The 13548-nt window shown below is 41.1% G+C and overlaps 1 protein-coding gene across 2 annotated transcripts in view; it reads left to right on the top strand.

The window, feature by feature from the left end:
* Positions 1 to 13548, top strand: part of ADK (adenosine kinase) — a 544457-nt gene that overhangs the window by 19426 nt on the left and 511483 nt on the right. The window contains exon 1 of one of the 2 annotated variants that reach the window (XM_005699229.3): positions 9232 to 9396. The exons of the other annotated variant lie outside the window; for it this stretch is intronic. Coding sequence (XP_005699286.1) covers positions 9383 to 9396 — 14 coding nt within the window. The 5' untranslated portion in view covers positions 9232 to 9382. Of the gene's footprint in view, positions 1 to 9231; positions 9397 to 13548 lie in introns of those variants that run through there. 2 annotated transcript variants of the gene reach the window in all.

The following is a 13548-nucleotide window of genomic DNA, read 5'->3' as shown; positions in this document are numbered from 1 at the left end:
TAAATTTGATTTGCACAAGATGAATGGCTAAGATGGGATTTTTTTTTTTAGTTTTATAGTAAATTGAACCCTTGTATACATTGTGTGCCTCTGAATTCTTGCAGAGTGGTAAAAAAGATATTTTTCTTTGTCAGAAATCAGTCTTATGATTTTGACAGAAATGAAATTGTGGTTGAAATTTAAAAAATGAAGAGCTCTAAGAGATATTTCTTGGTGGCAGTTAGGAGTCTTGGCCAAATTAAAGATAAAAATGGCAGATTCATTGTCTGCTTAGATTTAACTATGAATAAGTACACATGGGAAAAAAAAGAAGCAGCTTCTGAAAGTATTTCCTATGATGCTCCAGCTAATAAGAAAGCTGTTAATGGACTATTACATTGTATGGGTTGAAGTCACAGTATAGTGATCTGAAACTTGGATATTTATAAAAGTCTCAGACTTACCTCCGGAAAAGGCAATGGCACCCCACTCCAGTACTCTTGCCTGGAAAATCCCATGGATGGAGGAGCCTGGTAGGCTGCAGTCCGTGGGGTCGCTAAGAGTCGGACACGACTGAGCAACTTCATTTTCACTGTTCACTTTCATGCATTGGAGAAGGAAATGGCAACCCACTCCAGTGTTCTTGCCTGGAGAATCCCAGGGACAGCGGAGCCTGGTAGGAGGCCGTCTCTGGGGTTGCACAGAGTCGGACATGACTGAAGCGACTTAGCAGCAGCAGCAAACTTACATCAGTCTATCTTGGGTTTACTTTGATCAAACACTGTATAGTGGTAACTAGTCCCTGTTCTGGAGTCATACTACCAGAGTTTGGATTTCTGCTCTGTAATGTATGACTTTCAGCAAATTATTTAACCTCTTTGAGTTTCAGTTTCTTTAAGTGTAAATGGTGATAATAAAATGTCTTCTATTGCAGTTATAAATTCAAATGAGATAGTACTTGAAAGCTATATATAGCATGGTTCCTGGCACATACTAACCCCTCATTAAGTTGTACCTTGGAGAAGGACATGGCAGCCCACTCCAGTGTTCTTGCCTGGAGAATCCCATGGACAGAGGAGCCTGGCAGGCTACAGTCCATGGGGTTGCAAGAGTCGGACACGACTTAGCAACTTAGAGAGTGACTGCTAGCAGGTGACTGCTAAGGTAGAATGGCTCCCCTCTTAGGGTGCTGTTCAAATGAAACTGCATATACAATTATGGACAACTATTTAGTCTATTAATAGAAAACAGTAGGCACTACAGAGTAAGAACGACTAGAAAGAAAAATCTGTTTCCCAAGTTTTTATTTCTATCCCTGACCACTCCTAGAACTTGTCCTTTGAACTTGATTCTTGCCTTTTCCATATATCTTGGTAATAGTAGCACCATTACTCAATTTAGTTCAAATTTACCCAATGTAGTCTACAATCTAGGAGTTACTCTTGATTCATTTGTTTTCCATACTCCCCTGTATTTTGCAAGTCCTGTCATTCTACCTCCAAAATGTCCACTTACTTCTATGTTCACCACTATTTTTGTGGTTCAAATCAGAATTATTTGTCATCTTTAATACTGTAATAGGTTATTTATTTGGTTGCCTCAGGTCTTAGTTGCGGCATGGGGGATCTAATTCCCCAATCAGGGATTGAGCCTGAGCCCCCTGCATTGTGAACACAGAGTCTTAGCCATTGAACCACGAGGGAAGTCCGTGTCACAGGCTTTTAATTTAGTCTTTCTGCCTTCATGCTCCTGTGATCCATTCTCTGCACTGTAACCACATTCTCTCTTAAAACAGTATTAGATCATGTCATTCCTGTGTTTAAAACTTAATTAAGTGTTTAAAACTTAATTCCTGTCTTGCTTATAACAAAATCTAAACTTCTGAGGCTCATCAAAACTAAGACAGTCTGCTTCTTCTCTGACTACAGCCTTCCATCTCTTCCTTGCCTTTCTTCACACTGGCCTTCCAGTCACTTTAGTCATGTCTGTCTGGAATCCCTTCCCCACTTTGCTCTTTGCTATCCAGTTCCCTGCTACTGGGGGCCTTCACTGACTACCCACTCTAAATGAGCCTTTCTCTGTGTTGATCTGCTGGCTTTAATTCTCTGAATAGCACTGATGAGCATTTAATGATCTTATTTATTTTGTTATTCATCCCTATCCGCTCACTAGAAGGCAAGTTCTTTAAGGGCAGTACATATTCTTGGTCGTTGCTAAGTCTCCAGTGTTTTGAGTAGTAGAGTAGAACTCAGGAAATATTTGTTGAGCTAATGAGTGATTGATCCCCCTCCCCCTTTTTTTGGCTATGCCTTGGATTGTGGGATCTTAATTCTCTGACTAGGGGTTGAACCCCTGACCTCAGTGGGGAAAGCATGGAGTCCTAACCTTCTGGACCACTAGGAAATTCCCGAGTGATTGGGTCCTAAAAGCTTGTTTGTGAAGTACCAGATTTATGGTAAAATAAAAATAAGAAAAAATCTTTTACATAGAAACTATACTTCACAAGATTACCAGCAATACTTTGAGTAGTGCTATTTATTCTGTGATGTCCTTTTTAGATTTTTATGTTAAAATGCCCTTTTATCAAATGATAGTGCTGTATTCAATTATGTAATTTAAATATATATTCTTGGCAGCATAAATAATTGGGAAGCTGTGTTGTTCTATACTTTTAGGTTGGAAGTTTTCTTTGACTTTTAGAGATTTGTGGTTCACTGAAAATAAAGAAGCACTGTGTGGGTGTTCTTAGGAGGGAGTTTTGCTCAGAATTCTTACTAAATAAAGTTCAATCAATCAAATGTTATTATATTTCTTCAAATTCTTCTGGGAAGTAAATTGCCAGTTTCCATTTAAAGATTAGGTTCTGTTGGAATATGTCATGTTAAAGTGAAATGTGACATAAGAATCTACAGACAATAATTTAAAGGAAATAAAAATAGTGAACCTTTTATATCTTTTGAAGTAATACATTTAGCAATGTTTTTTTGAATAACCTTGACCATAATGAAAGCTAAGTAAAACTGTACACATTTTATTTTCATTAAAACTGACTAATTCTTAAAAAAAAAATCTACCCAATTTGTATTGAGTCACAAGTGGACAGTTTTTTTCTTTTTTTTCCACTGTCCAGTAAGAACTGAAAGGGACCTGAGATGTTGACTGTAACAAACGACCTTGCATTTCAGATAAGGAAACTAATGGTCAAAAGACATACTCTTTTTTTGGTAGGCCTAGGCTTAGAATTCCCACCTCCTTATTCCTGCGCTTCCCTGGTGGCGCTAGTGGTAAAGAACCTGCCTGCCAAGGCAGGAGGTGTAAGAAACACAGGTTCCATTCTTGGGTATGGAAGATCTCCTTGAGGAGGGCATGACAGCTTACTCCAGTATTCTTGCCTGGAGAATCCCATAGACAGAGGAGCCTGGCAGGCTGTAGTCCACAGGGTCACAGAGTTGGACAGGACTGAAGTGACTTAGCACGCAGGCATTCTATTTTTGCTTAGTTAGGGATGTAATAAATTTTTGCTACTGTTAATGCGAAATGAATAGTATACAAATCCTTGTTTACATTTGCTCTATTTTATCTGATAGTTGGCTAAAACATAGAATTGGTGACATGTATTACCACAAAGCTTTCTAGAAATGTACCATTATATGGAAATACTTGTTTTATTGGACTCTTAACAACAAACTGGTGGTGTTGGAAGAGAACTTTGCTATTGTTTTGGGGTTGGAAGCATTTGTTGAAAAGGTAAGTCTACATATTTGTTATGGTATCTGTAAATGTACTTATTTAACTATTTGGGGATTAGCTATCTACGTGCTTATAGTGGCAGACTAGCCACATGATTAGATAAATAGAATATTTGCTTATCTATCTTTACATGAGAAAATTATTCTGACTCACTGATCTTGATTCAACTCTTTGAATTGGAAGAAGGTTTAGTCAGTTCAGTCAGTTCAGTCGCTCAGTCGTGTCCGACTCTTTGCGACCCCATGAATCGCAGCACGCCAGGCCTCCCTGTCCATCACCAACTCCTGGAGTTCACTCAGACTCATGTCCATCGAGTCAGTGATGCCATCCAGCCATCTCATCCTTTGTCATCCCCTTCTCCTCCTGCCCCCAATCCCTCCCAGCATCAGAGTCTTTTCCAATGAGTCAGCTCTTGTCATGAGGTGGCCAAAGTACTGGAGTTTCAGCTTTAGCATCATTCCTTCCAAAGAAATCCCAGGGTTGATATCCTTCAGAATGGACTGGTTGGATCTCCTTGCGGTCCAAGGGACTCTCAAGAGTCTTCTCCAACACCACAGTTCAAAAGCATCAATTCTTCGGCGCTCAGCTTTCTTCAGAGTCCAACTCTCACATCTGTACATGACCACAGGAAAAACCATAGCCTTGACTAGACGGACCTTAGTCGGCAAAGTAATATCTCTGCTTTTGAATATGCTATCTAAGTTGGTCATAACTTTTCTTCCAAGGAGTAAGCGTCTTTTAATTTCATGGCTGCAGTCACCATCTGCAGTGATTTTTTTGGAGCCCAAATAAATAAAGTCTGACACTGTTTCCCCGTCTATTTCCCATGAAGTGATGGGATGGGATGCCGTGATCTTCATTTTCTGAATGTTGAGCTTTAAGCCAACTTTTTCACTCTCCACTTTCACTTTCATCAAAAGCCTTTTTAGTTCCTCTTCACTTTCTGCCATAAGGGTGGTGTCATCTGCATATCTGAGGTTATTGATATTTCTCCCTGCAATCTTGATTCCAGCTTGTGTTTCTTCCAGTCCAGCATTTCTCATGATGTACTCTGCATATAAGTTAAACAAGCAGGGTAACAACATACAGCCTTGACGTACTCCTTTTCCTATTTGGAACCAGTCTATTGTTCCATGTCCAGTTCTAACTGTTGCTTCCTGACCTGCATACAGATTTCTCAAGAGGCAGGTCAGGTGGTCTGGTATTCCCATCTCTCTCAGAATTTTCCAGTTTATTGTGATCCACACAGTCAAAGGCTTTGGCATAGTCAATAAAGCAGAAATAGATGTTTTTCTGGAACTCTCTTGCTTTTTCCATGATCCAGCGGATGTTGGCCATTTGATTTCTGGTTCCTCTGTCTTTTCTAAAACCAGCTTGAACATCAGGGAGTTCACTGTTCACGTATTGCTGAAGCCTGGCTTGGAGAATTTTGAGCGTTACTTTACTAGCGTGTGAGATGAGTGCAACTGTGCGGTAGTTTGAGCATTCTTTGGCATTGCCTTTCTTTGGGATTGGAATGAAAACTGACCTTTTCCAGTCCTGTGGCCACTGCTGAGTTTTCCAAATTTGCTGGCATATTGAGTGCAGCACTTTCACAGCATCATCTTTTAGGATTTGAAACAGCTCAACTGGAATTCCATAACTTCTACTAGCTTTGTTCGTAGTGATGCTTTCTAAGGCCCACTTGACTTCACATTCCAGGATGTCTGGCTCTAGATGAGTGATCACAGCATCGTGATTATCTTGGTCGTGAAGATCTTTTTTATACAGTTCTTCTGTGTATTCTTGCCACCTCTTCTTAATATTTTCTGCTTCTGTTAGGTCCAGACCATTTCTGTCCTTTATCGAGCCCATCTTTGCATGAAATGTTCCCTTGGTATGTCTCATTTTCTTGAAGAGATCTCTAGTCTTTCCCATTCTGTTCTTTTCCTCTATTTCTTTGCATTGATTGCTGAAGAAGGCTTTCTTATCTCTCCTTGCTATTCTTTGGAACTCTGCATTCAGATGCTTGTATCTTTCCTTTTTTCGTTTGCTTTTTGCTTCTCTTCTTTTCACAGCTATTTGTAAGGCCTCCCCAGACAGCCATTTTGCTTTTTTGCATTTCTTTTTCATGGGGATGGTCTTGATCCCTGTCGGCTGTACAATGTCACAAACCTCATTCCATTGTTCATCAGGCACTCTGTCTATCAGATCTAGGCTCTTAAATCTATTTCTCACTTCCACTGTATAATCTTAAGGAATTTGATTTAGGTCATACCTGGTCTAGTGGTTTTCCCTGCTTTCTTCAATGTATGTCTGAATTTGGTAATAAGCAGTTCACGATCTGAGCCACAGTCACCTCCTGGTCTTGTTTTTGTTGACTGTATAAAGCTTCTCCATCTTTGGCTGCAAAAGTTAAAAGTTCCGATTGACTGCTTTTCCCTAGAGTGACGAATAGGATTGAAATAAATTGCTTAGAAAATTGATCAAAAGTTTTTTAGTAGTTATTCAGTAGCTAACCATGTGTGTATTTGTATGTGTATGGTTGAAAAAAACTGGGTGGAAGAGAGGGTAGGGAAAGATTAGAAAAGGAGCATGAAAAGCTGAGGAAAGGAACATGCCATGAATGGAAAAAGCTGCTGCCTTTATCTGGAAAGACATGTCTTTTATCTTTACCTGATTGACTCTAAAAGAAGGATCACACATGAACCCTGTTTACTGAAATAACATCTTTATATCTATACCTGCAGAAATGAACTGTTACCTAAGTACATTTTAGATAATACACTTTAAAAAAGTTGTGTTGACTGGTTATGAGTACAAAAAAAAACCCCCCAAAACAAAATATTGATTGTTAGATGCAAAGTGTCACTTCTCAAAAGTTGGTTGTTTTTTTTAAAAAAAATCTTTGAATTTGATATGACTTTAATTATATTGAATATTTGAACATTGCAGACTTTTATCATCCCTTAATAACATACAATATACTATATTTGTTTAAAAGCAGGGTTTCAAATCTAGCTTTTTTGTGTACCACCTTTTTTTCTTTACCTTTATTATTAAAAATCAAAAGTAAGTGTCAACAAAAGCATGAGTGAAAGTTCATTGATTTTTCACAGGGCCAAGTTCATGTTAGCTTTCATATCATGCTTCTCAGAGATACAATTTTAACAAGTGTGGTAATAACAAAGTAATACTCATGTCTTGTGCTAAGGACTGTATTAGACACTTTACTAGAATGAATTAATTTTTAATCTTCTCAATGCCATGAAAAGCATGTAATGTGTAAACTCATGCAGGAAGTCATGTAGGGGTTCCAAGTCACTTTTGTCTTGCTACCTTTATAATCTTGCTACTTTACTTTACAGCCTTGCTACTTAGCATGGCCCACAGAGGAGAAGCAACTGGCAACATCTGGGATCTTAAGGAAATGCAAAATCTTGACCACAGAGCTTGCTGAATCCTTAATAATAAGATCTCTCAAGTGATGTGTATTAAAGTCTGAAAAGCACCATAGTACATCCCATATTAAAAGTTGCGTGGAGATTTTGAAGTTTGTTCTGAGTATTATTCCTGGTTTTGCTTTAGTTCATCCGGGTTATGGTTGTTGTTCAGTTGCTAACTTGTGTCTGACTCATGTGGGTTATCTATTAACATTTTCCATTAGTGGAGAAGGCAAACTGTTGAATTAGTAAATGTCTCCACTGCTTCAAATTGCTATCCTGCTGCTGCTTTGATCACTTCCTGAGGAACAACTGACTAGTTGTGGACGTTTGGACAAAGTCTCAGTCAGCTGAGACTCTTGTTTTTAATAGCCTTTATTCATGGACTGAACACATCAGACTTACAGTGCAGGGCTTCCTTCTAGATAGGCATTTTCCAAATTAAAGAAAATAATGTTAAAAAAAGCATTTTTGAAGAAAAACTTGAAATCTTTTGGAATCTTATATTTTAGATTGTAAGAAACCACAGATTTGTGTATATTGATCTAATTTCATTTTGTGAACATAATTATTCTGTCACAGAGGCAATGATGGGTAAGAAAAGCAAGGCTGGCTTAGTAGAACAGCACTGTCAGGTAGACATGTAATGTAAGACAAAGTTAAATTTCTAGTAGCCATATTAAAAAGTAAACAGTTTAATCTTAATAGGTTTTATTTAACTCAGTGTAGCAAAGTACTATTTTAACATGTAGTCAACATATATATATATAAACTATTTGAGATATTCTGTATTTTTTGTACTGTCTTGAAAAAGTACATATTTATCTGTGCAGTGTCTCAATTTGGATGCTAAATTTTCCACAGTGAAATGTATGCAGTGAAAAATACTGTTTAATGGAATAATGTTTTACTTTGCTTTTGGTTTTAAAATTTAAACTAATTAAAAGGAAATAAATATTTAGTTTCTTCAGTCATAGAATGCACATTTCAATGTTATGTGTTGGGGTGTGTTTATAATGTAACGGATTTCAGATTATGGAATTGAACCCCATCCAAAATGGTTAGTAAATGAATGCCACTGGAGGTTATGGTCTGTTTATATAAATATTTGTACACAGAATAAAGAGGGAATAAACAAGTTAATTAGGTCATAAAACGTTTATTTTCTAACGCCCCCATGTCAGTCCTTCCCGCAGTTGGGATTGATATACTGTTTTTTATTAGTGGTTCAGACTCAGTTTCTTAAGTCCTTTTACCCCCGCTAAATTGCAAGGTTAGCGCCAAGAGTTAAGGTTCTTCCAGTTTTCTCCCTATGACTAGATGCTTGCTTCAGAGCGCTGCATCCTTTTCAGGAAAGGGAGGACGTAAGACAGTTAGTGTGTCAAGCAGGATAGTCTGGGCTAGTTTGGCCTGGAGGTTTTAAAAGTTACACGTGTACCTGGATAACCCGGGAACTTGCTAAAAATACCATTGTGCGGGCCTCACTTTTCTAGGTTCTGATTCGCAAGTTTACACTGAGACCCTGGACACTTCCTTATAAGCTGCCCTAAGTGTTTTTAAAGTCCAAAACGTTAGGGGACCACCATACTCAGCATTTGACTCTTAAAAGGCTGCGAGTTCTAATTTAACACATCGTGCTGCTATTGCCACGCGATCGATTCTACCCGGACTGAGGTTGCCAGGCGGTTGCTGTTTTTCTGCAGATGGGTTTTCAGGCTGTTAAACCCCCTCCCCGAAGACTGCCCTGACATCGCCCCCGTCCCAAGCCCTGTTAGAGCGACCTGGGCTGGCCGAGGTAGACCGCGCCATGTGACTGATAAACCGGTTGCCTTTCGGGGCGGCCATTTTTGAGGCGGGCACCCAACCTCGTGCACCGTGAGCCGGGAGCGGGGGCTAGGCAGTTACCAGGACTCAAGATGGCCACCGAGCCCGCTAGCCAGCCCGCTAGCCCGCGTGCCGGCACGAGACGCACGGGCGGCTTGCCGTGGCCGGCGGCGCCCTGGGCAGGTCCTCTGGCCGCCGGCACGGGGCGGAGCGCCCGCCCCTTCCGGGCGCGGCCAATCAGCGTGAGCGACCGAGGCGGGGGCCGCCCGCGCGCGGGGTGTGTGAGGACGCGCTCCCGGGTCGCTGAGTGAGCCCAGAAGCTGTGGCTGTGGTACCTGCTGCCGCCACCCGTGCGGACGCAGAGCATCGGACGCGAGCGCTGTCGCGTGGGGCTGGAAGGTGACGCTATGACGGCCATCAGGTAATTAGTCTGGGCGGCAGCCTGGACTGCGCGCTGGGTAGGCATTAGCCTCTCGGCTGCTGAGAACTGTCGCCCCTTCTCTTGGGTGTTCTGGAGCCTCCCGGGGCCACCGGTCCCCCGCATGTGGAGGCTCTCTGCACTTTTCATTTGGTCGTTCATGCCTTCCTCAGAAGTTCTGGGGCCGAGGCACATGGCGGAGACCTTTGAGTAGCCGCAGAGCTGAGGTGACCCTCGCCCAGATTCCAGGATTTGAAGCTTGCTGATGAGTCTAGTGGATTTCTCATGAAAAATGTAGCTGTCTTCCCCCCACCCCCGGAATGGCCTGAGGCCTGGGGAAGTGTGACGTGCACCGGGCGTGTCCATGCCCGCGTGTCTTGCCTTCTGACAACTTCGTTGGTGGCCCAGTGCAGACCTGCAGTGTTGGCCCTTTGATGCAGGTAGATTGCCCCCAAGTTTTGAAATTGTGTGTTCTCACAGTGTTTGCTTATGACTGGAATTAGTACTCTGGTTCCCAGGGTACCATCTGTTTACCTACTTTTATCTGAGAGCCCCAGCAGAATGAGTTTCATAGTATTCAATGAGAGCAGTAAATGAAAAACTTCACCTCAGTTGCTCTTCCAGACTTTGGAAGGTTCTTTATTGTTAATGGCCCGGTCCAGTGTCTGTGGGTAGCATTGACCAAATGGTTACCTCATGCTAATGCAACTATTTATAAAAAGAGATAAATCTAAAAAAAAGAGATAAATTGCCTTATTTACCCAGTGTTCTGAACAGCCTCTTTTAAAGTAGACCTTGGCCTTCATGGGCTTCCCTGGTGGCTCAGCTGGTAAAGAATCCACCTGCAACGTGGGAGACCTGGGTTCTCTCCCTGGGTTGGGAAGATCCCCTGAAGAAGGGAATGGCTACCCACTCCAGTATTCTGGTCTGGAGAATTCCATGGACTGTATAGTCCATCGGGTCGCAGAGTCCCACACGACTAAGTGACTTTTCACTTTTTGACCTTCATTGTGCCAGCGAAAGGGAGGCCCCAGCACAAATGTGAAGAGAATAAATGAAATTAAATTTTGCTCTGCGAGCTTCCAGCAGCATAAGTCCTGGTGATTTAATGGTTTCTCACTGGTGATTTTGACTACACAGTATTTTAGAAATTACTTTAGAACCTAACCCTCATGTAATTTAGGATGTAACTGTTGAACTTGGATGCAGTTTCTCTTAAATTGCATAATTCTAGGTAAACTCAGAGTGCTTACCTCATTCTGCAGAAGGAGGACGGAAATACAGTACTGAAATGTGGGGCCTTCCCAGGTGGCTCAGTGTAAAGAATCTGTCTCTTAATGCAGGAGACCCAGGAGATGCAAGTTTGATCCTTGGGTTGGGAACATCTCCTGGAGGAGGAAATGGCAAGCCACTCCAGTATTCCTTCCTGGAAAATTCCAAGGACAGAGGAGCCTGGTGGGCTACAGTCCATGGGGTTGCAAAGAGTCTGACACAGCTGAGCACACACACACTGAAATGTGGAGATCCACATGGAAAGATTTCCCAGTAAATTATATTGGGATGTATAAATTTAGCTTTTAATGCTAACAGTATTTTAGGGTGAATTAGGATTATGCTGTTAAACCTAGTTTATGCTCCATCTCCCCATTTGCACTTTCAAATCGCATCATTTCAGTCTGCTACTAATTAGGAGTGTGGGGCAAATACTTTCCATGTTAAGGGTCTCTTCTTGTGTGGACTTAATTTTAATCCATCATCATAATCCTGGCTACTCCTTGGTGGAGAAACATCCAAGTCTAAAACTTCTGCTTCTTGGCTAGTGACTATTAGGATGTGTTTTTTAATGTAGAAGTTGAATGGTGGTTGTATTAAAAAGACTTGATTTTTTTTTTTTTTTAAACATGTATTTTTGGCTGCCTCTGGTCTTAATTGAGGGTGTATGGGCTTTTCTCTAGTGGTGGTGCTCAGGCTCCAGAGAGCACAGGCTTAGTAGTGGCAGCTTAGTTGCCCGAGGCATGTGGGATTTTAGCTCCCCAACCAGGGATCAAACCCATGTCCCTTGCATTGGAAGGCAGATTCTTGACCACTGGACCACCAGGCAAGTCCCAAAAAGATTGATTTAAAGGTTGCTGCTAGTCTTATTTGACTCCTGGAAGGGTAGATTGTTATGCCCAAGTCACGAAATCTCCCAATGACCACCAGGGAGCCGGTATCCGATGCAAAAGCAAGAGATTTTTTATTACCAAGCTCCAGCTGGGGCTCCCACCGTTACCGACGCAGCGGCTAAGGAGAGGAGCCCCGAGTTTTGGGTTACGCTGCTTATATAGGGAATATTCAGGTGAAAGGGTAACAAAGGGGGTGTTCAGGCTGAAGGACTACTGGTTGGTTACCCTCTTCTATAGGGTTGTGTGTGGATTTCTGATTGTTTTTTTTACTTCCACGGTAGATCATTACTTCCAAGGTAAATCACAAATGTCACAATTGTAAATCATTACTTCCAAGGTAAATCACAAATGTAAATCATTACTTCCAAGGTAAATCACAAATTCTTGAACTTAAAGTCAGGAGGTTTAACCTAAGGGCTGATTGGCTCATGCACAGTGGGGCAAGTTTAGGCAATATCCAAAGTCTAAGTCTTTGCCCGGTACCTTTGCAAAATGGAGTTCTTTTACAACATGGAGTAGCTCAGGCTTTTAATAGATAACTAATAATAGTTACATTTATGCTTGTATCTTCAGATATTAGTCTACATTTTTATAGTCTTCAGCTACAGTGACATTACTCGAAGATTTTTAGATATTACCTAAAACCAGTTGCCACATTTATACCTGAGGCTAAGAAAGATTGAGTGCCTTGAGTAAAATCAGTTAGTGGCAGAGTTAGGAACTGAATCCAGATATCCGTAATCTAGTGCTCTGCAAGATACCTTTATCGAAACAACATACCACTTAAATTTCCTGAAAAGACTGTTTCTAGAACTTTCCTGGCAGTCCATTGGTTAAGACTCTTGTGTTCCCAGTGCAGGGGGCGTTAATTTGAACTAAGGAACTAAGGTACTGCTTCCACATGGCACAGCCTAAAAAACTACAAAATTATATATATAAAATAAAGAAAAAACTGCTTCTGGGAACAAAAATTGTAAAGTATTGTGAGGGACAACTATAGTAACTTTCTTGCTTTCCTATAGTCCTCCAAAGAACTTAATAACTTAGGTTTAAGAGTAGGTGTGGGGACTGCTGAAGTTGAAGCAACTTTGTATATGTGGTGACAGTTTTAAATGGGTTGGTAATCCTACAGATACCAGCTGGTTCCCAAAGAAGACAACATTAGTGCAATTTTATGATACCTTTCACATTTATGTTTATTAATTTTCACATTTATGATGTTGCGTGCGTTCCCATTTTGTACTCAGTTTGACAGTAGCCCAGAGAATGGGACTGCTGACTTGCTTGTACTGGTGAGGAGAATGATCAAGGTCACTGCGCTGACGTCATGCCCAGTGCTGTTTTTCACACCACACTTAAGATAATTGCTGGTAAATATAGTAATATGTTACACTTCATAGTGACTATGACAGAATAGAGAAATGGGAACCAGTGAGGGCCAGTGGTCAATACACCTGGGTTCTAATTGACAGTATTTTTCTGATTGAGTGATCTTTTTCTTCTTTCTCTGAACATTTGTTTTATGAAATAGTGATGGTAATGTGTGCTCACACTCAGTCACTCAGACGTGTCCAACTCTTTGTGACCCTTTGTGACTCTTGGAGCCCGCCAGGCTCCTCTGTCCAGGAGATTTTCTGGGCAAGAATGCTGGAGTGGGTTGCCATTTCCGCCTCTAGGGGATCTTCCCCACCCAGGGATTGAACCCACATCTTGACATCTCCTGCAGTGCAGGCAAATTCTTTAACTGAGTCGTTGGGGAAGCCCTCAAACAGATCTCTGGTTCCACTGAGACTTGAACTAAGATTGCTGGATTCAGAGACCAGAGTTTTAATCATCACACCATGGGGCCTGTTGTGATGGTAATACAGATATGTATTCCACAGTGTTCTTGTGTAGATATGAAACTTTTTTATGTTTTAAGGCATTTTGTAAATGGAATATTAACTTGTTGAATGCAATTTTGTCTCCTTAGAGAATGATATCATCTGAA

This window comes from Capra hircus, chromosome 28 (assembly GCF_001704415.2).
Source record: "Capra hircus breed San Clemente chromosome 28, ASM170441v1, whole genome shotgun sequence".
Lineage (NCBI taxonomy): Eukaryota > Metazoa > Chordata > Mammalia > Artiodactyla > Bovidae > Capra > Capra hircus.
Note: the sequence above shows the minus strand (reverse complement) of the source record. Positions and strands in the feature narration are given on the sequence as shown.